The sequence below is a fragment of the Chrysemys picta genome, chromosome 18 (genome assembly GCF_011386835.1).
Source record: "Chrysemys picta bellii isolate R12L10 chromosome 18, ASM1138683v2, whole genome shotgun sequence".
In the NCBI taxonomy this organism is placed as follows: domain Eukaryota; kingdom Metazoa; phylum Chordata; order Testudines; family Emydidae; genus Chrysemys; species Chrysemys picta.
In genome coordinates this window covers 15,100,017-15,122,314 of record NC_088808.1, presented here as the reverse complement: position 1 = coordinate 15,122,314, position 22,298 = coordinate 15,100,017, and the positions used below count along the sequence as shown (strand labels likewise).

General features: G+C 53.6%; 1 protein-coding gene across 5 annotated transcripts in view; it reads right to left on the bottom strand.

The window, feature by feature from the left end:
• The window catches only part of HMCN2 (hemicentin 2), a 115,789-nt gene that overhangs the window by 26,233 nt on the left and 67,258 nt on the right, over window positions 1-22,298 (bottom strand). For all 5 annotated transcript variants that reach the window (XR_010593729.1, XM_024106075.3, XM_024106076.3 and 2 more), the window contains exons 43-64: window positions 21,800-21,919; window positions 21,239-21,400; window positions 20,364-20,645; window positions 19,584-19,751; window positions 18,025-18,138; window positions 17,628-17,714; window positions 14,813-15,004; window positions 14,081-14,254; window positions 13,425-13,538; window positions 11,562-11,704; window positions 10,445-10,595; window positions 9,734-9,952; window positions 8,734-8,847; window positions 7,656-7,843; window positions 7,395-7,491; window positions 5,854-6,015; window positions 5,166-5,279; window positions 4,118-4,320; window positions 3,944-4,025; window positions 2,016-2,147; window positions 965-1,108; window positions 647-806 (exon numbers count right to left, since the gene is read on the bottom strand). Coding sequence is in view for 4 of the 5 variants with exons in the window: in XM_024106075.3 (XP_023961843.2) it covers window positions 647-806; window positions 965-1,108; window positions 2,016-2,147; window positions 3,944-4,025; window positions 4,118-4,320; window positions 5,166-5,279; window positions 5,854-6,015; window positions 7,395-7,491; window positions 7,656-7,843; window positions 8,734-8,847; window positions 9,734-9,952; window positions 10,445-10,595; window positions 11,562-11,704; window positions 13,425-13,538; window positions 14,081-14,254; window positions 14,813-15,004; window positions 17,628-17,714; window positions 18,025-18,138; window positions 19,584-19,751; window positions 20,364-20,645; window positions 21,239-21,400; window positions 21,800-21,919 (3,322 nt within the window). In the remaining variant the exon portion in view is untranslated. The remainder of the gene's footprint in view (window positions 1-646; window positions 807-964; window positions 1,109-2,015; window positions 2,148-3,943; window positions 4,026-4,117; window positions 4,321-5,165; window positions 5,280-5,853; window positions 6,016-7,394; window positions 7,492-7,655; window positions 7,844-8,733; window positions 8,848-9,733; window positions 9,953-10,444; window positions 10,596-11,561; window positions 11,705-13,424; window positions 13,539-14,080; window positions 14,255-14,812; window positions 15,005-17,627; window positions 17,715-18,024; window positions 18,139-19,583; window positions 19,752-20,363; window positions 20,646-21,238; window positions 21,401-21,799; window positions 21,920-22,298) is intronic.

Below are 22,298 nucleotides of genomic sequence, written 5' to 3'. Positions count from 1 at the left end.
GCACTAAGCCAACCATTACACTCAACGCAAAGCATCCCTGCCCATCCTAGCTAATAGCCACTGATGGACCTATCCTCCATGAACTTAGCTAGTTCTCCTTTTAACCCTGTTATAGTCTTGGCCTTCACAACATCCCCTGGCAAGGAGTTCCACAGGTTGATGGTGCGTTGTATGAAGAAATACTTCCTATTGTTTGTTTTAAATCTGCTGCCTATTAATTTCATTTGGTGACCCCTAGTTCTTGCGTTATGAGGAGTAAATAACACTCCCTTATTTACTTTCTCCACACCAGTCATGATTTTATAGACTTCTATCATATCCCCCCTTGTCTCTTTTCCAAGCTGAAAAGTCCCAGTCTTATTAATCTCTCCTCATATGGAAGCCGTTCCACACCCCTAATCATTTTTGTTGCCCTTTTCTGAACCTTTTCCAATTCCAATCTATCCTTTTTGAGCTGGGGCAACCAGATCTGCACACAGTATTCAAGATGTGGGCGTCCCAGGGGTTTATACAGAGGCAATAGGGTATTTCCTGTCGTATTATCTCTCCCTTTCCTAATGATTCCCAAGATTCTGTTCGCTTTTTTGACTGTCGCTGCACATGGAGCCACGCCACTGCAGCACCAGAGCCCTAGCAAGAGGCATACCGGAGGCGAGGGGCAGCAGGCAGTTCCAGTGGGCTCCCATCCTTCAGCCACGTGACTTCTGGAGCCGGCTGTCCTTCCACTTCACACTCCAACTTCACCCCGGTGCCCTCCAGGACGCTGTGCTCACTGGGGATGCCTGCACTCAGGATCCGGGGCACCGCTGAGTGGAGAGAGGAGACTGTGACTGGAGAGCAGAGGAAGTACCTGGCCCCTTTATAGCCCAAACCACATCCTCAAGAGGCCTGAATGCTCCCACGACCATCTGTCTCCATCCTATTCGGAGGCAGCCTGCTCGCTGCAATGCCACACAGGGCCTACCTTGCACCGAGACGATGAAGTCTTTGCGTGCCTCTGCTTCAAGGCTTTGTGCCAGGCAGGTGTATCGGCCCACGTGGAAAGGCTGCAAGCGGCTGATCTGCAGCTGCCCGCCTCGGGACACCACTCCCTGCTCCACACTGCTCTCTGAGGGGGAAAGAGAGCGCATCGTTCCAAAACAAGTCCAGAGAACTCGGCTTCTCCTCTGCGGAGGTTCCCTCGGGCTTGCTCGTCCTCAACCCACCTCTGCAAAGGAGGCTTCCCACATTTCCCACTGGAATTCCCCCCAGCAGGACCTTGGGACCCCATCCTCCTCTCGCGCATCCTGGGGTGACTCAGCAGCACTGCCCTACGCAGCGCTGGGGACTTTCTGCTTACAGGCCTGAAACGCTGGGTCACGACAATTTCACCACACAAAATCAAGATCAGGCTCCGGTTCAAGTCGAACACAGTAGGATTGGGGTAAACCCAAATAAAGCCAGATAGCCTGGTACTTGCATTTATATTATCTGGAGACTTTAATTCTGCAGGGATCTAAACAACATGTCGGTCGGTGATTTCCATTATCCCAGAACTGAAACACCACAAGGGAACCAGACTTCACATGATTTTGGCTCCATAAATAGGCCCCCAAGGCTTTACAAGAGTCCATGAAAAGCACACAAGACCATGAACATGCCCGAAGATTGCCCCGCATACCCCCCCCCAGTGTTTATTTCACAAATTATAATATGCACTTCTGTCACTGTCTTAGATCTCAAAGCACTTCACACACACGAATGAGCCAGGTCTCATCCCCACACCCGGTGAGTGGGGAATCCCCACTATAGAGGAAGGTAAACTGAGGCACAGAGCGGTTCAGCTCACAAAGCAAGTTGGCATCAGAACCGGGAACAGAACCCAGAAGTCTGCATCCACAGTCCTGTACTCTAAACCCAGAGACCACCCCGCCCTGCTAGAAGCGCTAGCTGTGCACACTACGGTCAGCTAACGCCCAGCCCTGCTATCCCAGCAGCCCGTCAAGCCAGCTGATGCAGTGATGTGGCCTCCTTACCAAGCAGGGCCCCATCTTTCAGCCAGGTGATGGCAGGAGGGGGAACACCGACCGCCTCGCAGGTCAGAATGAGGAGACTCCCCACAGCTCCGTAGACCGTCTCCTGGTGTGGCTTCTCGATGGTCGGGGGGGCTTTGGGAGAGAAGCAGAATGCACGGGGAGGCTCAGTCGCTGCCACTGGGGTTGAGGGACACCAGAACCCCTCTGCATTTGCTGAGATCACATTCATAAAGCACAGCCATGGAGCAGCCCTCCCCCTAGCTCAGACAAACAGTAAACACCACTCAGCGCTTTCACCCAGAGTTCCCAAAGCCAGGGGGAGTGCCATTGTCCCCATTGTACAGGTGGGGAAACTGAGGCACACCGTCAGGCAGCAGGCTGCTCAAGGCAGCAGAGCTAGGAACAGAACCCAGGTCTCATATGTGCTGCTTCCCTACTCAGCACTCCTCTTGCAGGGGCTGTACCTGCAGGCACAGCACAAAACGCTAAAATAAAAAGTGACTCCCATCTTCAGTGGGTGTCAGTGAGAGAGGAGTGTCTGGAGCTGCACACTGGCCCCAAGTCCGCCCTGGGCTCTGTGAGGGGCTGTTACCATCATCATCATCCCTGGGGACTGCGCTCACATTCAGCCCTGACCTGCATTTCCCAGCTGCCCGGCCTCTGATGATAAAACCCCAGAGCTGAGAGCCCTCAAGTTTTAGAAGTGGAGTTTGAAATCGAGCTCTGGATTGCGGAGCCCAGGGGCCCATCTGCCCCAGTGAGTCCTCTCCCCAGCACTAACCACGTTCATGGTCACAGCCCTGCAGCACTGACCTAGCATCGAACTAGAACAAAAATGGGGATTCTTCCTCTGGAAAAAACTTTGCGTTTCAGAGCACAAATCAAAATTGGAACTGGATGGCCACCGCACTGCCTCCTGCTTCCCGTCTCCCCCGTAAGCCAGGCTCTCTGGTTGAATTACGTCTCCCATGGTCTCCCCTCTTGGTGAGTGGAGCTGGTGCATCATGGGAGATGAAGGCTATGTCCACACTGCACCACAATGTGGACTACAGGGGTGTGAAGTGCAGAGTGCTCCAAAACGTTACGTTCTAACTGCCCCGTGTGGACGCTGCTGGGCAAATGAAAAGGTACCTAGTTTGCATTAGCATAGTCCCGTTTCAGAGAGGACTGTGTTAATGCAAACAAGGTACCTTTTCGTTTGTGCCAGTGGAATCCACACAGGGCAGTTGGAACGAAACATTTTGGCGCGCTCTGCCATTCACACCCCGACAGTCCACACTGCAGTGCAGCACAGAGAAGCCCAAAGTCTAGCTGGGGAGCCCGCCCCATAGAGAAGAGACGCATGAGGCACCAGAACTACAACTCCCATGAGGCATTGCAGCAGCATTTCAGAATGCAAATAGTTTTGGGGCATTCTGGTTTTTGACCCATATATATAAATTCTCCACAGAAAGCAGACACTTTTCACACAAATGTTCACTGAGTCGAAGGCCCAATTTTCCGTCCAAAGCAGTTTAAACAGGCAAGGGCCAGCCCTACTTCTGACCTTTCCTCTATTGAAAAGCTCAACGCAGATTAACTTCCCCTATTCCCATTCTATATGCATCCAAAGAAGTGGGCTGTAGTCCACGAAAGCTTATGCTCTAATAAATTTGTTAGTCTCTAAGGTGCCACAAGTCCTCCTGTTCTTCTTTTTGCGGATACAGACTAACACGGCTGCTACTCTGAAACCTTCCCCTATTCAGTGTGCAGGGCAGCGGAGACAGGGATGGTGTAGATAGATGCTGTTACTGGTCTCACTTCCAGATCTGCCAAGTAACCTCAGCCCTGACCTGCACCCTCTCACGACCCCAGTCCCAGGTCTCCTGAGACAGACTGAATCTGGAGAGAACGGATGGAGGCACGTGGTTTAAACCCTCTTCTCTTACCTTGGATGGTGAGCGTGAAGGTTTGTTCTGCCTCCCCTGCCACACTGGTGACTTTGCAGCTGTAGAGCCCTTTATCCGACACCTGCGAGAAGGAGGGAGTCGTCGGACTCTCGCACACAGGCCATGGCAGGCTGAACAGGTGGAACGGTTTCCCTAGGTACAACCTAACCTTACCTGGGCGTTGTCAATCTCCAGCCTCTGCCCTCTCAGCAGGGTCCGAGCACCATTCCCTAGTGCCAGCTGGTGCCCGTTCTTGTACCAGGTTACCACAGGCTCCGGCAGAGCATCAGCCTCACATTGCAAAACAGCAGTCTCTCCGGCACGCACCATCACGGCCGCCTGCTGGCCTCCAGGGGGCTGCGTGATGGTGGGGGGAACTTTACCAGAGAGAGAGAGAGAGAGAGAGAAAAGCCTCTAGTATTGCTGGATGATGGGGCAATATATTTCCTACAGAGGGGAACAGCCTGCCCACAGAGAAATCCAAAGACCTCTCGGGAGCTAGCCTCACCACCGCTGATGTAAAGATACCACACCCTCCCCACGCAGGCATATTTAGGACATACACTTCCATGAGTGCATGCCCCCCCACACCACACAGAGGCTATTCATGAAACACATGGACAGGGCCAACTTTCCAAAGGAGGTCAGATGCACGCTACAGCTGCACAAATGCATGCAAGTGCAAATCGTGCACTTAACCCCTTGCAGGCTGTAGCATGCACAAATGTTGCCAGGGCAACTAAGCAAGCCCTGTGAAAATCTGGCCCATAGGGATACAGCCTTCTTTCAAGCATAGGTATAACTCCCAAAGCACACTTGCTTTTAGAGATCCTGGCCTTGGGGGCAGCTGCCAAAGCACCAAGTTTCCAAACTAGGTACTAGCGGTAGCTGTGTGCAATCATAGTAGTTTGTGAATGCCTGGCCAGGCTGGCACCTGGTACAATAGTTATTATTTTACCCGGTGTTGGATAGGGAAGGTGCTGTCCAGCAGCTGCACCAGCACAGAGGTTACTGCTAGAACAGAGCTGGCCTGCATCAAGCACAGACAGATGGGTCTCCACAGGAGCTGGGGCGGGAGCTGAAGGCTCATGTGTGGCATCGCGTGCTCTGCTGCTAAATTGCAGCTTCGGTCCTATTGAGCTGATGGAACCAGAAGGGCTGAGGGGGGATGATGTTGGCCCACAGCGCACGAGGCAGACCAGGCTCAGAGGCCTTTGCTCACCATAAACACGGAGAAGAAAGAGCTTCTCATCTCTGCCGGCTGCATTCAGCGCCACACACGTGTACTTCCCCCCAGTGGAAATCCGCACTCGAGGGATCTGTAGGATCTGAGAACCTGGAACAAGGAAAGGCCAAGCAGGTTGGGGCTCATTGCTTGGCTCTGTCCACATGGCTCCAAGTTAGCACCTGGCCACATCCACCCACCAGCCTGCTCCCCACACTGCATCTGGATAGTCATACAAATCTCTCTCATGGCCCCGTCGAGCAGAACTGCTACTGAGCTCAGTGGGAGACCCAGGCACAGAGAGGTCGCAGGATACAGCCTCCAATCCATCATAACAGCAGGTCAGGGTTACTTTTCCATGTTGATTACAGGAAGTGATGAGAGAACTTTTCCAGCCTCATCCATCGGAGAGCGTCACAGAGGGGATCATCCACTCTGGCAACTCCAGGCTGGGATTCTCAAAACAACCTATGGGATTCATCTCAATAGGAATTGGTGCCTAAACCCCTGAGACTCCTTTGAACATTCCAACCTTACACTTTCTGTATTAGGGATCAGTTTATTAAGTGTGTTACTGGCCCTATAAGAAATGTAACCTGCCACCAGGAAGCAGCCAGCCGGCTCTGGTAGGAGAGTCACTGGCTTATTAACCAGTCTGGGTTTTCACCTGCACAGCCATACGCACCTGGGATGAGGAGAACCTCCTCGCTGAGCGGCAGGGTTTGGCCATCCTTGTACCATGTGATCTTGGCAGCAGGATGTGATTGGACATGGCATGTCAGGGAGAGGCTGCTATCGACGACAGCAGTGATGCTTTCGGGGTTTGCTCCCGCTATCCTTGGTGGAACTGCTCCTCCCAAAATCAAAAGGTGTTGATTAGAAATCTCCCCCCATTTATCCGGGTGCTGTCCACGCCGCGTGCTAACCAGCACCACAGATACAGCAAAAAGAGCTAGAGAGGAGAAAGGATTGGAGCTTGGACATGCAGCCCTGGAGGTAGCAGAGTGTGGAAGGCCAAAGAGACGGGAGCCCTGTCTGGACACTGCACTCAGTGTAAACAGCAGGCTACCGGACCACGAACATAAGAGTAAAAAGCTGCCCAAGGAGGAGAGAGCCAGTGTGAAATACAAACGCTACGTGCTGACTTTATCCTCAGTCTCAGACATGGGTTAACGGAACTGCTTGGAAAGTGGCACAACTTGGAAGATGCAGGGTCCGGGGAGAAAAGCAAGCACAGAACTGCATTCTGAATGGGGGGAAGCCATTGTTATTACCCTAGTGCCTAGAGGTTCCACCCAGGTCAGGCTCAGCGTGTTAGGGGCTGCGCACACGCAGGCTAGGGGTAGGTCTACACTGTGGGGGGATTGCAGCTTGCGTAGATATATCCGAGCTAGCTTTAGCACTGGGGCTGCGGCTGTGTTCGCGTCAGCACCTGCTGTACGAACCCACCTGGGACCCTAGGTAATGACTTGCAGGCTAGTCTGTGCTGAAGAATGAGCTGCTTCAGCTTCACTGTTCTAGTACCTGAGCTAGCTAGATCAAAGGCAACTCACGTGTGTCTACACAAGCCGCAGTCACGCCCCATGTAGACAGACCTTATGAAACGAAACAACCCCTGGCCCCCAAGGCTCATAGCCCATCGGGCACTATACGGAACAAGAGTTCAAAAAGCAGAAGGGGCAAAGCCTGCCTGCAAAAACCACACCAGCAAAACCTACAGTTGCAGCACCACATGTTCAACGGGTTCCCTTAGGACCTGCCCAGACATTTGCACACGCATTTACCCGGTTTATGTGTGCAATTGTAAGTGGGCGATTTGGCACCCACGTTTTTTGCAAACAGACGTTGAGACTCCGTTTGTGAAAACGTGCTGCAATGTACCTCGATAACTATATCTGCTGGTTGTAGCTACAGCTGTCCTCCTAGCTTAGATTTTCATAGGCGATAGGATCTAGGCTCAGTCCTTTCAAAACCCATAATACTGCTTGTGCCTGACATGTGGCATCCTCAGGTCTGCCTCCCTGTGTGGTGCTTTAAGCACCTGCTAAGGAGATAAGGGAGAAAAATGGGATGGATGGAGAAAGAGAAGGTTTGGGATAAACTCATCAAGAGAGCGATGAGCTACTGGGTGCCTGGGTAGATAAATTATTAGAGGACTCAAGGGGCTGACCAAGAAGGAATCAGATAATGGACCAATCTGGAGAAGGGTCCACTTGAATTACTCACCCAGAACTGTGAGAGCAAAGCGCTTCTCTGTAGAGCCCTCCCGATTCTCTGCCACACACACGTAGCTGCCAGTGTCTGTCACCTGTACTGAAGCCACCTGCAAAGGGAAAGCAAGATCCCTGCTGAGACGGCTAGGAGTCCTCACAGGCACTCACCAGCGGATTCAGAGCAAAAGCCAAAGAAGCTACACTAACACCTCCAACGGTGGGTGTTTTCTGCCACTTTTCACCCACTGCAAAGCCTGCTGGACACGACACCCACCTGCAGGAGCCTGCCGTCCTCCAGGAGCTGGTGCCGGGGGCTGGTGGTGAAGGGCATGTCATTGCGGAGCCAGGTAATTGCAGGCGCTGGGTCCCCAGTGACTTCGCACTTCATGTGGGCTGTGCTGTTTGCAATCACTGTCACCTCTTCTACCAACTCCTCCGTGTTCCCCTGGATAACGGGGGCAGCTGGGGACAGAAGAGAACCGGTCATGGATGGGCTGCTCATCTCTCAGCCCTCCTAGCTAGGGAGGAGAAGTCTGACCCAGGCCTTCCTCTCAAGGGGAGGGAGCACCAGGGCAGGGTCTTAACAGTCTCCATCCTTCAATGCCCCTTCATTCTCCCACCCTACCACTCACATCCCACTTCCCACGATATTATCTCACTTTGCTCCTTGCTGTTATCCTAAGCTTCTGCAGTTCAGTCGCCTCCCCTCTCTGTTGTCAGGGAGAGCACGGTGCCACTGAGAGGTAGCTTCAAAGCTGGGAAATGAACCCAGGAGTCCTGGCTCTCAATACACTGCTCTAGCTAGGAGGCACCACTGTCTCGGATATGCAAGCGTGACAAGAGCTCAAGGCTTCTCTCAACTGCAGGGAACTTCTCGGTTCTAGGTCTGTCCAGCCCCTAGCAATATAAATTATTATTTATTATGTGCTCCCCCCCCCCCCCCAGCCGCTCCCCCGCCTTCACAGGCGTCCCAGGGAGCGATCTCTGAGCCAGCCCATGGCACTCAAGTCAGGTCACCTCCCTTCTGCAGACGATGACCGAGACTGATGCTCTTCAGAGAGAACCTGAGTATTAAGAGCTCGGGGACGGGGCCAGATTTCGCCATCCACACACCAAAGAATACAACGTTATGGGCGCCACCCGCAAGGGCTTGCCAGCTCCTGAAGGGAGTCACCTCGACTGCTCAGCCCAGCCCAGCTGCAGGGAGGACCATGAAGACCTGGGGGAGGGAGGCAGCTCCTCAAGATCATTCAGGGTCCTGTGTGGCTCCGGCTTTCTGCCAGGACCCAGAGGCGACGACCTGTCACTTTTACATCCCCTTGGCCCCATGATGTCTTCCCCTGGATACTCACACAGCACCAGCAGCTCGTAGTGCAGCCAGTCCTCTCCTGCCTCATTGGCTGCCTGGCACGTGTACCTCCCAGCGTCCTCGGCTCTGACCGCAGGGATCTGCAGGATACGTCCCCCTGCCAGGCAACAGAGAGTTAGAGGGGGGGACAGGAATGACTCCTAGGAAACCACCGTTCTCCTAGCGAGAGAACTAGAGCTGTGATCTGCTTTGCGCACGGGATGGGGTCAGCGAACCTCCATCGATAGACATGCTCTCAGTGCTGCCTACGCCATGACTCATTCTGGCAGCGGAATGTGCCGTGCCCTCCCCCGACATCCTCCCTGGCAAAGCTAATGGGTCTGGGCCCAAGGGCATTAGAACCTGCTAGGGGCACCCTCATGTATCCGGCCCCTCTGGAGCACTCAGAAGGGTGCCGTAACGAGGGAGGAGGAGGCAGCCACTTAAAAAGGGCAACACAGCGAGCTAGGAAGCAGGGCAGGCAGACGGCCAGAGAGATCCCCACTGGGGAGACAGTCACATTTCCATTGCTTGTCCCTGCACCGTTCCTGTTGCTGCCGTCGTACATTTCAGGGACATTAGCAGAGCCGTAGGAGGCTTCCCGAACATCTGGCAGCACAGCAGGTGTGCACCATTTGGCACATCCAGCAGTACAGGAGAGGCATCCCCCCAATGCACCTGGCACGCCCCGTAGTACAGCAGACGTACATCACCTGGGCACGCTATAAGATCTGGCAACGCAGACACTGGTGTACTTTAGCTGAGCACACCTGAAACATCTGGCAGCCAGGGTGGTGCGCTCCCAAACCTGGCATGTCCGTTAGCACAGCAGATGTGCATCACCTGGGCACATCTGGCATACTGTAGCTGGCCAGACCTGGACTGCCCAGGAACCTGGCAGGTGCTCTCTACATGGAATGCACAGCAGCTGTCAAGTAGCTAAATGAAGCTTTCGGAGTTATCTGACCACACTGAAGTTTGCATCGATAAGCCACGTTTGTTACCTAGCAATACTAAAACCCCCTCTGCAGCGGAGAGGGGCTCTCCATCCTTGTACCAGGTGAGCTTCGGGGGAGGGATGGCATTCGTGTCACAGTACAGGGAAGCCGGGCTGTTGACTGTCACCCCCCGGTGCTCCGTCACCTTTCCGTCCTGGTCCTCCTCCTGGTAGCGGATCTGGAAGGCTGTGCTGGGATTTCCCTGCCTCTGGAACAGGGGGGGCACTGAAAGACAGCAAGCAGCAGCAGTCAACGCACGCTGGGGAAAAGACCCAACAGACCTATGGGCAGCCAGCAGGGGCAAGCAAATCCAGGGTGGAGCGATTAGCCAAACTGACAGCTTAACCGCGGGAAGTATTCCTCGCCCAGTCCCCCGAAAAGCACTCTCTGGACACGCAGGTGGCTGCATACTGGGAAGGGGTAGGGGCTGCCTGTTGCCATTCTAGATCCCCTGGGATTCTCACCCCATTTCCGCTCCCTTTGTGCCTCTCCCAGCTGAGGTCAGAATCTGGCCCCAAACGAATGCTACTTGGGCTCCACTTGAACATGGGATCTCACTGCATTGTGGGTGAAATAACACTTCCACAGTGACCATTCCCTGCCCCCCTCCTCTACTGCTCCACATCCTGCATTCCAGGGGCTCAGCCCCCTTCCGCCTTCCGCTCCCAGACTCTCATTTGCAGCTCTGCGCCCAGTGACTCCGGGAGAGAGACTCGCCTTGAATCTGCACGCTGAAGTCCTTATCGTCTTCGCCCACCGGGTTGGTGGCGATGCAGGTGTAGCGCCCCGAATCCGAGACACGGGCGGGTCTGATCCGGAGAAGCTGCCCCTCGCTGAGAACCTGGAGATGGCTGTCACTCTCCAAGAGCTGGCGAGGAGACACCCAGAACAAGGATGTGGGGGAGGAGGAGGAGTTAAACCTTTCTCATGGCGATTAAATGCCAGGATCGAAGCCTTGAAAACAGCCACAGGAAAATACAGAATCCAGACCCCAAGCCTTACAAATGATGCCTTCCCCTCCCAGCCAGCTGGAAACTGCTCTTCATTCACCAATAGATACCTGGCTATTAATCTTCAGAGGGTTTCATTGCCTTAAATAAGCACATTATTTCATGAGAATCAGCGTAAAGATCATGAATCTGAATGAAAACAGAACACGGAGTAAAGAATTACCTTTCCCTGCCTGCCCTCATGGCAGAAATGGCTGGAGGCAGCCCTGGAGAGAGAGCACAGCCTCTCAGGGACCAGGGCCACCCGGCGGGGGCAAGTGGGGCAATTTGCCCCAGGCCCTGGGCCCCGCAGGGGCCCCCACGAGAATTTTTTGGGGCCCCTGGAGCGGGGTCCTTCACTCGCTCCGTGGCCCCCGGAAAACTCTCGTGGGTCCCGGGTTTTCGGTGGCAATTCGGCAGCGGGGGCCCCCCACCGCCGAAGACCCCAGGCCCCCTGAATCCTCTGGGCAGCCCTGTCAGGGACCAATAAGGGAGCTTTTTGGTTGTATTTCTAGGCATCATTAGGCAACTGACCGTGCCCAACTGCTGTGCAGCTCCCTGCTCTAACAGGGGCTCGCCAGGTGGTCACTGTCTGCCGTCTCCTTTGGACTCCAGAAGCCTGATCAAATGAGAACAGCTGCCCAGGATGAAAGAGGCCTGTCATGACAGACTATGGGGGAACTCTCCAGCCTTCCCCACTGCAGTGCCATTGATCCTGGCCCACTGAAGTCCATTGTTCCCCCCGTTTTGGCTCTGCTTTTGGAAGGCTCCAGTCTCTTTAGAAATGGTTATGAGTTTACACTAGCGACACTGGCCGTTTCCTGCCTTTTCTTTAGCAACCTCACCTGCCCATCCTTGTACCACTGTATGGTCGGCTCGGGCACAGCCCAGGACTCGCACTCCAGCGTCAGAGTGCTGTTGACCTTGGTTTTCACCTCCTTCACGGCAAATTCCCCCAAAGCATGATCTTTGGCAATCCGAGGAGGAACTAGGAGCCACGACACATGAATACAATCAGGACAAGAGAACCATCTCCCACGGCACCTGCCCTTTGGTCTAGCCACACGGGCACCGCGACGCTGGGATGCCAACTGACAGCTCACACCTAGGCCTCACTAAGCACTGACAAATGCATAGCTGGAAACCAGTCTGGCTCACCCGTGTGCTAGTATTGTTTAAATAGATATTAGAGTTATGAGAATGTGTTCAGACTTTATGAAATGCTTGTAGGATGCTGCGTGTATTAATCTGACTTAGAACATCTGTACCCCATGTTCAAAGGTGATATTGACGTGTTTGCTCTGTGACTATAGAAGTGTTTGCTCTAAAACTGTAACCCCCTAACCAGTCAGGAGAGAAACATTCCCCAGCGTGAAACACTAGTGACCAGAAGAGCTGTCATCTCCTCTCCAACAAAAGAAAGTCCATAGACACCAGACAACCTATTGTGAAACAGCAGGGGATAAAAGACTGTTGATTGTTCCCCCCTCACCCATGAAGAGGAGACAAAACACTCATCCCATCAGCTCGAGCTCTGGGGGAAAGGGAATAAAAATCCCTGTCAAGAAGAAATTGTTATCCCTATGCTGCTTGGATTTCAGGGAGAGGGCAAGACTTCTAAACATAAGCTAAACAGCCGGGGATCTCTTGCTTGGGTGACCCCTAAAGGACATATAGAGCTTGCACATTACAGCAGCTTCCAAGACTAACTCATTTGTGGGTGTATATTTACCTGCTTTCACCTTGTAAATAGCTCATGTCTTTTTCCTAGTTAATAAACCTTTAGTTAGTTTATATAGGATTGACTACAAGCATTGTCTGTGGTGAGAGTTCTAGGGTGCACTCAACCTGGGGTAAGCAACGGGTCCTTGGGACTGGGAGTAACCTGAATATTGTGATTTTTAGTCTAAGGGACCATCTATCACAAAGGGAAGCTTGCCTGGGTGACAAGATAGATCAAAGTACCCAAGGGGACTGTCTGTGACTCCATGGTTAGGCTGTTTTAGTGCCTGGGGAGTTTACATTTGATGCTTGGTGGGTGAAATCTAATTATAGAACATACAACCAGGCTGCGCTTTGTGTCCTGGCTTGCACCAGTCTGCCCTGAGGTTGGTACTCATGTTTGTGAGCAACTCCTGACAGCCTGACCGGCACATTCCTGTGCTGTAGGCGTGCACAGCAACAGCCAGCCAGTGAAGCATGCCAAGGAGAACCCTGACTCAAGGAGCACAAGGCAAAGCAAATACAAGTCAGTGCAAGACAAACCCACCGCTCCGCTGCCAGGAGGGAGGGCTCTTCTGAAGGGATTGGAACGCAGATAGAGCCTGCTGCAGCACATGGGGTGGGCGATACCTTGAGTGGGAGCAGGAGACAAAGGGAGTGCCCAGGAGGGAAGGGTGGGCAGTGCTACGGGACGTAAATAGCCCTCTCTCAGTGCATAGGTAACGTTGATCCAGCTCAGGCAGGACATACCCCCAAGAGCAGCAGGAGAAGGACACAGAGAGCTTGAGCAAAGGGCATCTAGGGCACGATCCCTTCTTGGGCCAAAATGTTCCGATCATAAAAGCTGCGGATCCGTCCGGCACATGGGACATGCATGTGACAGAAGGAAAAGCAGCAGCCGTGGGACAGGTCTGAGCAGTAGTCGGCAGTAATAACGGAAACATGGGGCCTTGGCAAAGCGCTTTAGAGGGGGGCTTCGTACATACCAAGGACCCTCACTTCATAGCTCGTCACAGCCTCCCCGAGCTCATTGGTGACGATGCAGGTGTACCTGCCAGCATCCGCTTCCTGGGCATTCAGAATCTGAAGCCCCCGGCCACCTGGTCAGGGAAAAGGACTCTCCGTGATGGCGCCTACGGCAGCCCTTAGTCACGCCGTTAAGAAATAAGCAGGTGAATCATCCCGACTAGCAATCCCTGGTTATAACACAACACAGCGCAGGGTATGAAAAGAGCAGATATGCCTCAGGAATTGTGGCTGCCTGTCCACACACAGCATGAGCAGCAGCAAAGCACTTTCCTCAAAGGGCCCCACTGACATGTCTCAAGTCTGAGCTGCAAAGATCACGTCTGCAGCACATCCTCCAGGCCTACGAAATCACTGGTGTCGCGCTGGCATAGCTCCAGCAGGCATCAGCTGAGATGATGGGTTTGGGAATGTCAGCACCCATCCAATAAGAACACTGTCCAAGACCTCATCCCCCATCCAGGCCAGAGAACCCTGGTCACACGATCGCCCTGGACCAGACACAGATGCGAAAGGCTCCATATCCAGTCCCTAGTCCGTGTGACCAATCAGGAAGCAGTTATATGAAGTCAACAATGATTCTGAGCAACCACATTCACTGAAATTGATACGTTACCAGGGAGCAACCGGACGTTTGTGGAAGCTTGGAAAGGAACCTCATCCTTCAGCCAGGTGATGGTGGGGGAAGGGTAGGCCAGGGCCTCACAGGGCAGGGATACTGGGTTATCGATCACTACGGTAACATTGTCTGTGGCACCCTTGTGGCTTGCCCCAGGAAACGTGGGACTAACTATGGGAAAACAGAGATCGTTTTGGAATGGAGAGAGAGAAGGTATCCAATGTCCATCACAGCTGATGCTTTCTACCACTTCACTCAGCCCACCACAGAGTGTGCAGCGCTCAACTCCTCCGGCTGACAGCAGGCCGAGCAAGGACTAAAACACCCGGTGCAAACAGAACCTCAAGTACTGATATCTAAAGAAACTCTGGGGCCGGTTCTACTCCGCCCAGCACCAGTGGAAGGGAAATAAGGCCTAGACCACAATGGCCAGGGAAACCGTACCAATGGCCACAGTTAAACACACTCATTGCTAACATGGCTTCATCGGAAACGTGGATATGACCATTCCCCTGGCACAACAAATTGCTCAAAGGCCCTGACCCTGCAGGGTGCTGGGAACTTCTTGCTAAAAGGTAGGTGCCCTCACTGCACAGTGAACTCAGTAGGAGCTGAGAGTGCTCAGGACCGCCCTGGATTAGACCCTGAAGTCATACGAAGGAACATCTTAGTGGTTTTGAATTCCATTCCCCCGGTCAAATCTGAGAACGCCCATGGCTCTGTACTTACCTAGAACACTTAGCAGATAGTGTTTGGTTTGATCAGCCACGGCATTGGAGGCCACGCAGGAGTAGCGGCCGGCGCTGGAAAGGGTGGTTTGGTTTATCTGCAAGACAGATCCGTCTGGGGATATGTAATAGGCATCTCTGCTAAGCAAAGGGCTGCCATCTTTTAACCAAGTGATCTCCGGCTTGGGATTGCCTGCATGGTGAAAGGGAAAAGAGGTAAAAAAAAGCACGACTCGGCCTTTGCTGAAGTTGGTCTCACGTACGCTCAGCTGTGCTGGAGTGAGCCAGACCAGACCTGGAGCACAGTTCTGAAATGTTTTCTCTCCATCCACGCTAGGGTTTAAGAGGAGAGCCTCAGCAGCTGGCAGAGAGGGCTGGGTGAGCCACAAGAACAATGGGGATAAACTGGCCCTGTGTAAATTCAGGCTGGGAGGTTTCCAACCATTGGAGCAGTGAAATTCTGGGACAGCCTCCCAGTAGGAGTAGTGGGGACAAACAACTGAGCTAGTTTTTAGATGGGGCTTGATAAGTGTATGAATGGGATTGTATGACACAGATAGCAGGGATTGGACTGATCCAGGAGGTCTCTTCCAGACCTACATATGGCCAAGAGGTTTCACTATGATGAGGCAGGATCTCCCATCTCTACCTTACCCCGGTATCAAAGTTTCATCCTGATAAATGGTACCCAAGTGCCATATTCTGTCTCTTGCCCTGGAATAGAGGGATCAGCTCCCTGAAGAGTTAATGAACATGCATCTTCCCGTTTGTTACCAGAGGAAAGAAGCAAAAAGTGTGGCAGCAGGATGGTGGCTCTATCCAGGCATTTCCAATGCAGCCAGCTTTGCAGGACATGGGAGCCCAGGATAAAGGCAAGTTGTTTTCCCTAATGGGAAAAAGGACTCAAATGCGCATGGATGGCTAAGTCGCTTAAAAAGAGCCTACCCCTTGCTTAGATGCAGGGCAGCAAAATGATAATTTATTCCATTTGGGTGAGCCACCACCGTGGTATCTGCGCCTCGTCCAGAGAAATAAAAACTGTCTCAAATGGGCACAGAGGGGGCAGGGATAAAGCAGCAATTTATCACCTATCCTCCAGGAAAGAAATCCGAAGGGAAATCTAGCCCCCCTGCTCTGCTCTGACGGCTAGCAAAGACAGGCTGTCCTGCAGCATCAGCTAGAACAAGGTCGGCAGCAAATGTTCTCCCAACCCCACAATCCAAATCCCGCTCCAGATCGCCAGGAGGCCAGGCTAGGGACCAGCAGCTCCTCAGATGATCTCCGATGTCGCGCCAGCACATATCCGAATCGAAACCCAGGGGTGCCTCACAGGCAGAGGCACCGAACTCTCGGCTAGTCACTCTGCATTGGGCCATGAAGAACTCACTTGGGCTTTCTAGAGACGGGGGAAGGGAGGGATGTGTGGAGGAGGTGGACCGGTATGAGGAGGCTGCCCTGAAAACGCAGGCAACTCTCATTTCAAGTCTGTAGCGAGGCGGTCTGGTTCCCCGCGGCCCCAGAGAGGGACGAACCAAGGTGGGCGGAGCCAGCGAATCCTGCGCCCGTCCCTCAGAAGTCAAGGCGCAGGACAGGAAGTATAAAAGCCCGACTCCAGAGCTCACTTGGAACACAGCACCGGAGAGGCCAGACGCGTGTGGTGTAACTCCCTGTTGGGAGACCACTGCAATCGGCGGCCGACAGGAGGACTGGCCAGACCAGCAGTGCCTGATGCTAGCCCGAGCCCCGAGACACTGCCAAGCCTGCTGCTTGCCAGTTACCCTGAGGAGCTGCCAACCCAACCGTGCGCCAGTTACCCCAAGGAGCCCATGGTGTGTGACCCCTTGGAGGACGCCGTCTGGACCCAGGTACCTCTAGAGGGGGAGGTAGGAAGTAGCCCGGGGGCAGCCGACCCTAGTCTGGCTGTGACACACCCAGAGCCAATGTCAGTGTGTTGCGACCAGGATCCCCACTGACTCAGCAGCGGGTCTTCTGCTGCTGCTAGGGCCCCAGGCTGGGATGCAGTGGAGTGGGTGGGCCTGCGTCCCCCCTGCCACCCACCTTGCGGGTGGCCGTCTCCCCCTCTCCCCAGCCGCTCAGAGCCAGGAGCCTGGAGTTTGCTGTTCAACTGTTTGCTCAGCCCCTGCCTGAGGGCCTGAGCCACTGACTGTTTGCTGCCCTGCCTGACCCAGGGCCTGCGGCTGCTAATATTGAACTGTTTGCTCAGCCCTGCCTGAGGGCCTGAGCTAGTGACTGTTTGCCCCGCAGCCAGGCTAGTTCCCCGACACACCTGACAGAAGCAGCGAGGCGATCTGGTTCCCCGCCGCCCCGGAGAGGGATGAGCCCTGGCTGAACCGTCCTACAAAGTCCCTTTAGTGATGTCAGTTGAAAGCCACACACTTTTCCATTAGGAGTAATTAATGTAAATGGGACAGACCCACCTCACACAGAGGCCAGGTGGGTATTTTTTTTTAATCCTCTGTAATATGGTAGAGCCCATGGCCCCCGATCCAGATTGCGGTCTCATTGCACTAGGTGCAGTGCAAACACATCATAAGAGACAGTCCCCCACCCCCAAAGAGCTTACAGTGTAATCAGACAAAAGGTGGCAGGGTCACAGGGAGGGGAAGCAACTTGCCCAAGGTCACGCAGCAAGTCAGTGGCAGAGGTAGGAATAGAAGCCAGGTCTCCTGTGTCCCAGTCCTATCCACTAGGCCACACAAACCCTGTTATCCCGTCTTTACATCTCGATTACCGACCCATGGCACTACAGTTAAAACCATGTCTTGCTTTTCCCAGACGGGACTTGCGACACTCACCTGCGGCTACGCAGGACCAGCTGACCGACCGACCCTCAGGCACTTGAACTCTGTCTTCTTCACCCGCGTTCTCGATGCTGGGAGGAACTAGAAAGCCAAAGAGAGAGAGGGGAAGACAGGATGATTCTCTCGCCAGGAGTCCGACCACACCAAGAGAGACAAGAAACCACTTTCTAGCCACCTAGAGCAAAGGATTGGGGGATTGTCGTACATGAAGGGCCATATCCCAAGGGCTTGTGTGAGTGTAGCACTTACCTCCTCTACGTCAGAGAATCCCCATTAGAAACCTTGCAGCAGGCAGAGCATTAAAAACCAAGGGGACAGAGGAAATGGTGACAGGTCCCTAAGCAATAACTCCGGTATCTACCGTGCTTCTGACCCGGTGCTTCATCCTTACCTAGGACCTCCACACTGAAATCCTTCCTAGCTTCCCCAGCTACATTGCTAGCTACGCAGGAATAGAGGCCTCCGTCTTGGGCTCGCATGCGCGTTAGCCTCAGAATCCATCCACCTGGAAATAAAGGGAAAAGCCACGGTGGCAAAGAACAAAGAAACGGCATTCCCAGGGACGACACCCTGGTCCAGGGCTTCTGCCCTGTCCTAGCAAGTCTCCGACATCGCCTGAGCTGGCCTGTCACAGCTCTCTCATTCACTCATCAGGGCACGCTCCTCAGGTCTACAAGGACACATGAGGGGTCTATATAGTGCTCTCTCCACCACTCTCAGAGTACAGCCAACTAGGAGTGTCCACTAACCCCAGCAGGGACTCCCTCCAATCATGGCATCCTCTCGTGTGCGCTTTCCTCACAAGTAGCTCCTCAGACCACACAGAGGGCAGGTCTCCCCTACAAATACAACCCAGGGTCTCTCTCCATATAACTTCAGTCTCCACAGCCATTAGGCACTGACTACTGGGTTGGGATGGCAGGGCAGGCCAGTGACAGCCAGTAACAGATTACCACCCTCTGGGAGCAAGAAGGGAATAGGGAAGAGACCATCTCTCTCCAAGTCACAATTCCCTCCTCACGCTGCTCCCAGGGCAGCGCGCCGACACGCTGCTCCTTAGGGTTTGTCTTCGCTAGGGAACACGGAGCATTTACAACGAGAGAGCGACCGCAGCAGGAAGCCCTAGCGGAGACAAGCCAGGAGTTAGTGGAGCTGCCTGAGGTAACGCTGAGTGTGTGGGGGAGGGGAATAGGGGTTATTCTGACCGGCCACACTGAGCCAAAGCTAGCACTTGCCAGGTCTCCACTAGGGTAGCTGTCTTCTCAGAAAGCACGCACCCTTCGCTCCTCGTGGGGACATAGCCTTCATGAGGACAACTGGTCATTGGACAAGTCAGACAATCTCACTCCCAGGGGTGAAATTAGCAGAAAATCCTGTCACTGCTGAATGAGCCAGGCAGCTAAAACCCGGTGCACCAGTTTGAACGCTGAGTGGTAATTAGACCTCCCTCCCTCCCCACCCTCTCCCTCCACCCCTGGTATCTCCGGTGCTTTCCAGGGAAAAGCTGCTAACTCTCTGGCAGAGATGTCAGAGGATGCTTGGAAGCATTAAGAGCATCCACAGAGGCCCCTGTCACTTCCATTCACAAACCACATATTAGCTTTTATTTCTTAAAGACATTTTCAGTGGGATCCTGCCCAACCCCAAGTGACTCCCAGAGACACTGGCTGAGTGAGCCAAGAACCCCCAGCCTGGCAGCGACCTACAGGCTCCCAACTCTGGAGTGTGATTGTCTAAGGGCTTGTCTATGTAGGGAAATTGACCAAAATCACTATGGTGGAATAAGCTATTCACCAATGGCTATTCCGGGGTAGCTCCCTATGTTATTCCATGAGCTATCCCAGAGCAGCCATTGCACCATGGCTCTTCTGGTCAATTTCCCCATAGCCAAACCCTGAGTTCCAAGGTTGCCAGCCAGCCAGAATAAACCTCCCAGCAATGATCACTCACCTGACAACAGGCGTGTGTGCTCGCTGGGGATGATGGGCGAGTTCTCCCAGGACCAGCTGACCGCTGGGGGCGGGGTGCCCGAGGCCTCGCAGATCAGAGTTAGGGCGCCATGCAAAGAGACAGTGACATTGGTCACTGACCCTGCTCCCCTAATGAGCTCCGGGGGAACTAGAGAGACAAAGGGATGATCTTTCATTTACAAAGCAGTCTCCACGGAAGCAGGAAAATAAGCAAATGGGGCCCTAGGAAATCCAGCTTATCCCTGCCTTCAAACTATGTACCCATGTTCAAAACAGGGGCACAAGGAGGTAGCCCAGAAAATATGCCTGCCTCCATGGTGCCTTCAGGACCCAGATCTGTGCCACAGAGCAGCTCACTGTGAATGTAGCTGTCAATCTATCTGCACATCCAAATGTGAGTTTACAGGGGTGACAAGTGCACACACAGGCAGGCAGGTGACCCAACTCCCCGGAGCAACTCGACTGGTTGAAAGCTTGGTCCACACAGTCCAGGGAAAGCAGATGACTTTGGCTTCTTGTCGCTCACCCCATCATTTAACACCCCTCCCATTAGCTGCTGGGGTGGCCATTGCAGTAACAATGCCTAGAGCTTACACAGAACTTTTCACCTTGGCTAATATTATCTCATCCTCACACCTAATGCTCTATCATGTGCATGGTGGAACTTCCCAGTGCATCACCTTTCTCCTGACCCCCGCTCTCAGACACCTCACTCCCAAGGTCCCAGAAACAACAGCAGAGCTGCTGCCCGCATCCTTACCATGCACAGCAAGATCAAATGTCCTCTCCACCTGTCCAACTGCATTTGCTGCTAGGCACGTGTAGCGGCCCGCATGGGTGACCTGCGCCCTCTGAATATGCAGCTTCCACCCCTGGTCCCGAAGAAGAAGCGCTTCCCCATTCACCACAGGCTGCCCATCTTTCATCCATGTGACTGTTGGCTGCGGTGATCCCCCGGCTTCACATTCTAGTATAATCTCACCAGCCTTGGCCACGGAAATCTTCTTTGGGGCTTCGCCGCTGCCTTTGATCACTGGCAGAACTGCAGGTGAGAAGAGCACAAGGCAGAGACACTGCACCGACCTGTTGGGATTCAACTCCTTCTGGGTCTTCTGCAAGAGGACATTAACTGCAGCAAGCGATTGGTCTGGACCAGCAAAGGACAATTATAAGCCGTGCCGAGTACTAAGGCAATCCAGACTCTGGGGTAGGGTTCACTGACCACCAGCTGTCTTTAAATACTCAAAACCACAGAGTTACTTCGGACCAGTGGCTCCCAAAGATTGCCCAGCTGAGCCCACACTGGCTGCTTGCCAGGAACCCAAGGGCAGCGCCTAGTTTTGCAGATCGCAGCAGGGAGGTGTAGATTGGAGAGACCATAGGTCCAGCATACCAAGTCTGACCTGGCCACTTGAATCAAGATGGAGCACGGCATGCTGGGACATGGACTCTCTGAGGGCCACATCTTGGCAGTAGAAATGAGAGAAGCTCTATGCTCCATTCAGCCACTCATGCTCCCCAAAACCACTAACAACGACTGACTTACACAGGAGCTCTTATTGTTATTCTCCACTCAGAGATTCGACTCCCTGTAGTATATAACCTCACTCCTCCCACAGCACCTCTCAGACTCACCGTCCACCTCCAGCCGGTGCTCCCTTCTGCTGCTGCCAGCCACGTTGCTGCACTCACAGGTGTAAGATCCCTCATCTGCCATCTGCACCTTCCCAATGTACAGCAACCTCCCTCCTGCGGAGATACGTTCGGGGCGCCCGAGCTCCATGGCAAGGGGCGTACCTGAATGATGGGGGCGGGGAAGAAAACACGTCACCCCTGAGACTCCTGGCAGCACTAGTTCCTAGGCACACTGTCCTACAGAGGGTCCAATGATGGTTACACTGAAGAGCCTTCTCCTCCCCATGGAGACAAACCCGTGATTGCTTCTGAGCCAGATGCAGCCTTTCCAAAAGGGGCAACTTCTCCTCCTAGACACGAAGGAGCCGCAGGAGCAAGCCAACACAAGTCTAAGTAGGTTTAAATCAATGTGGATCCTCGGCTTTGAAATCCAACCTGGGGCCTTCTAGCCCAGTGGCTCAGAACCATGCTGTCTAGCTGGCTGGACTAACACTGCGGAGCTGGTAGCCCTGCTAGGCGACATCTGCTTGGGGAGGAGCGAAGATATTAGCACAACCCTACCGTCTTTCTCCCAGGTGAGGGTGGGGAAGGGGATCCCGCTGCACTCGCAGGACAGGCTGACGGACTGTCCCTCCATCACAGACAGGGCAGCAGGCTCTTCCGAGGAGAACGAGGGGGGAACTGCACAAGACAAAAGAAGGGTATAACTGAGTGCAGGGGACATCAGACATGCGACAGAAGCAGTGGTATGTGATGCTAGCTAGCGTCCCAGAGGACTTAGCTCTGTTTGCTACTCTCTGGCTTACAGGAGGTGGGTTTGGCCAAAGGAAAACAACGAGAAACACGTGACCCCTGCCTATTGCCCCGACGGGGAACCAACCTGCCCAGCATCACAAACATTTAATCGCAAGTGCCACTGTCAGTCACACAGACTTGCAATTTTGATCCATGTGGAAAGAATAATTTCAACTTTCCAGCTATTAAAAACCAGCCGTATTCTCAATCATACAACTCTCCTACAGCACGACAGTATAGAGCGCGTACTGTGCCAGCCATGGGG